At 54.8% G+C, this 3,267-nt stretch overlaps 2 protein-coding genes across 2 annotated transcripts; one reads left to right on the forward strand and one right to left on the reverse strand.

Annotated features, from left to right (window-relative positions):
• Positions 1-667: 667 nt before the first annotated feature.
• EI97DRAFT_471308 (uncharacterized protein) lies at positions 668-1,149 on the reverse strand. Its single transcript, XM_033801826.1, has 2 exons — positions 949-1,149; positions 668-883 (listed from the first exon to the last, which is right to left on the reverse strand). Exons 1-2 carry the CDS (start codon positions 1,114-1,116, stop codon positions 728-730), a joined length of 324 nt encoding a protein of 107 aa, XP_033648828.1. The 5' UTR covers positions 1,117-1,149; the 3' UTR covers positions 668-727.
• A 126-nt stretch (positions 1,150-1,275) lies between these two features.
• Positions 1,276-3,071, forward strand: EI97DRAFT_471309 (methyltransferase-like protein). The gene is made up of 5 exons (XM_033801827.1): positions 1,276-2,090; positions 2,146-2,493; positions 2,580-2,735; positions 2,797-2,835; positions 2,889-3,071. The coding sequence occupies exons 1-4, from the start codon at positions 1,400-1,402 to the stop codon at positions 2,829-2,831; spliced, it is 1,230 nt and encodes a 409-aa protein (XP_033648829.1). The 5' UTR covers positions 1,276-1,399; the 3' UTR covers positions 2,832-2,835; positions 2,889-3,071.
• Positions 3,072-3,267: the final 196 nt, after the last annotated feature.

The following is a 3,267-nucleotide window of genomic DNA, read 5'->3' on the forward strand; positions in this document are numbered from 1 at the left end:
TTACCATCTGACATCATGTCAACTGGCAGCTGTGGGAGTGGTGGAGGATCCTGTGGAGTGACGAAACCTGGATAACTGGTGGATGGCACAGGAAGATCTGGGTTACAAGGAAGCCTAGGGAAGAGCTTGAGGATACCTGCCTTGTTGACAAGATACGTAAGAGACGTGGCTGGATGTTTTGGGCCTGCTTTTCAGGTATTACAAAAGGTCCTCATCTCTTTTGGGAGAAGGAGTGGAAGTCTATCAACAAGGAGAGCTATTGTGATAGGATTATCCCTCTCATTCATGGCTGGCTACGCCTTAACCCCCATCTATGGTTTATGCAGGATGGGGCACCAGGACACTCAGCTGCGTACACTCTAGAGGAGCTTGCATCTAGGGGTATTCATCCTATATTCTAGCCAGCCTACTCGCCAGACCTTAATCCAATCGAGGCAGTATGGAACAAGATGAAGGACTATATTGAGGCCTATTACCCAGAGGAAGAAGGGGGGAGGCAGCTTACCTACGATCAGCTACAGGATGTTGTACAGGAGGCCTGGGAATCTATCTCTGTTGAGGTGCTTCGGGAGCTCATTGATAGTATGCCAGCTCGATGCCAGGCTGTGATTGATGCAGAAGGAGGTCACACAAAGTATTAGAATCTGTATGTAACTTTGGACAAATTCAGCTTCGTATCATTTTATTACATGGCTGAGCACCCCCTGTCGTGCGCGGACCAGGTACACTACTTCGGCCGGATACCACAGTAGGCATTCCTATGGGCGCTGTGCTCCACCAAAGCGTGCGAGTAAGAGAAGTCATCATACAGGCTCCTCTTCCCTTCAAGCACCGTCTGATCCTTCGTCAAGGATAGCCGTTCGTGTCGTATGCTTGCGAGGCACTAGTCGCTATCAGCAACCTTGGAATGTACGCACAATCTGGAGAAAGCAAGGAATCAGAACGCACCTTGACAGCTGCCACCCAGTCCGCTTTCTCGTTATGCGTCAAGGTCCGCCATTCTTTGCGTGCCAGTAGCTTGCTACACTTTTGCGCTGGTGCTTCGGCAAAGGAAAGGTGGGCGCTGCCGAGGAGGGCGACTAGGCAGAGGAACAGAATTGAGGGGCCCGTGGCCATTATCCAGCGGCCAGAAAGAGGACGGGGAGCGGGCACGAAGAGATGATGAGGTTGGAAGGGTCGCAGTATAACCGCAAACCTAAATACTGCAGTCAGCTTACCCCTGTCCAGCATTCTTGTCATCGGCTACTACCACTGAGGCACCCATGCTTCCTATGTCACAGTGCCTGGGCTCCGAGAGAGCATCCCATCCGCTGGCGGTGCCTATTCCTCCTCTCCTTGTGCCACTAGGAGCAAGAGGCCATCATTTTCACTGAAGTCCATCTTGAGCCCAAGAACAACGATGGGCATCTCCATCTACCTCAGCCGCTTCCTCACTCTCTTCCTCTGCCTTGTCTTCCCCTCCTATCTCGCCATCCGCGGTACCGATTCGTTGTCCGACACCGCACTTCTCTTTTCCTCCCTCTCCCGGCGTGCTGAAGCCGTCCACTTTGCACTCACCTCCCCGCTTGCCCCCGCTCCAGCGCCAATCTCCACGGAAGCCACAGGCAGGAGAAGGAAGAGATACCCCTCCTTTCCCGATGCGTTGGCGCACTCCATCAACTCCTTTGAACAGTACGCTTTCCTCGCCGAGAAAGTGCTCCAGCGGAAGCATGCGCGGTATGCCAAGCAGACGCCCGCGCAGAAGGCGATAAGCAACAAGATCGGGTATTCAACGCACTTCGAGAAATCCAGGAAAGCAGTCGAGCTGAACGCCCGGTTCGTGGAGCAGATTGCGCAGATTGCTCGGGCGCACTACCACACGGGCCCAGGGGCGCTGGAGGATGAAGAAGACGCCGATTTCGGGCTTGTGGACCTAGCGTTTGGACACCTTTCGCGAGACTGGAGCACGCAGGGCGCAAAGGAGAGGCAGGCCGTGTTTCCGCGTGTTCTGGATGGGCTCGAGCGACATTTTGGCGGGAAGGGGAGAGGGAAGAAGGTGCTTGTACCTGGAAGCGGTATGGGCAGGCTGGCAAGCGATATTGCTGATCTCGGTATGTCTCCTTTACTTCATGGAGTGAAGAAGGCTCGGGCTCACATCCGCACAAGGATACGACGTCACGGCCAACGAGCTGGACTACGGTTCCATCCTGGCCTACCACCTGTTAACGAACCACACTCACTCGCTGCACCAACACACACTGCAGCCTTTCGCAACCAAATGGACACATCAGGCCAATCCGTCGTCGCGCTACACTGCCCTAACGGTGCCGGACCACTGGCCAAACAAGTCTGTGAAGCTCGTCGAGGGCGACTTCCTGAACATGTTCCCCGAGGACGCCGAGTTCGACGCTGTCGTCACATTGTTCTTCATCGACATGTCCGACAACGTGATTGACTTTCTGAGCAACATACACCGGCTGCTGAAGCCTGGTGGAGTGTGGATCAACCTCGGACGTACGTCCACTCCTCCTCGAAGATTGACCTTTATATTTTTGTTGACATCTCTTCGCCGGCCGGCCTCGGACTGACGTGTATCACAGCGCTGAAGTGGGGCACCCATTCCGCTCTCCAGCTCTCTGCCGAGGAAGTGCTCCAGCTGGCAGATGTGCTCGGGTTTGATGTGGACCAGACGTCAAGGAAGAGCATCGACAGTCTGTATGCCGAGCAGCCGGAAACGTTGCTGAAGTTCACTTATGGTACGTGCCTGCCGTTTCCCTGCGAGGACTGAGACAGTGGCTGATGAGATGGGACGAGCAGTTACGCAGTTCTGGTCGGCGACGAAGAGGGTGTAAAAACGTGGGTTGTTAGTTTTTGATCCGGTTTGAGCAGATCAGCTAACCATATACTAGTTTTCAATAGCTCAAGCTATCCTTCTCGAGCCTTCTCAGGTATCGTCACAAATCATTTGGCCAAGGGTTATTGGTTTCCTCCGTATAATAGCGGGCACCGTATGGTGCACGGTATGATGCAGCTGGTGAGCACGGTATGAGAGTGCCGCGCACGGTATGGGCGAGGAGCACGGTATGGGCGGCGGGGTGCACGGTATGGGTGCCGCGCACGGCATGAGCACGGCATGAGCACGGTATAGGCTGCAACCTCATACCGTGCTCCCCGCCCATACCGTGCGCGGCACTCATACTATGCTCATACCGTGCTTGCCGTGCTTGCCGTGCTCCTATACCGTGCTCCTATACCGTGCTCCTATACCGTGCTCCTATACCGTGCTCC

This window comes from Westerdykella ornata (genome assembly GCF_010094085.1).
Source record: "Westerdykella ornata strain CBS 379.55 unplaced genomic scaffold EI97scaffold_69, whole genome shotgun sequence".
Lineage (NCBI taxonomy): Eukaryota > Fungi > Ascomycota > Dothideomycetes > Pleosporales > Sporormiaceae > Westerdykella > Westerdykella ornata.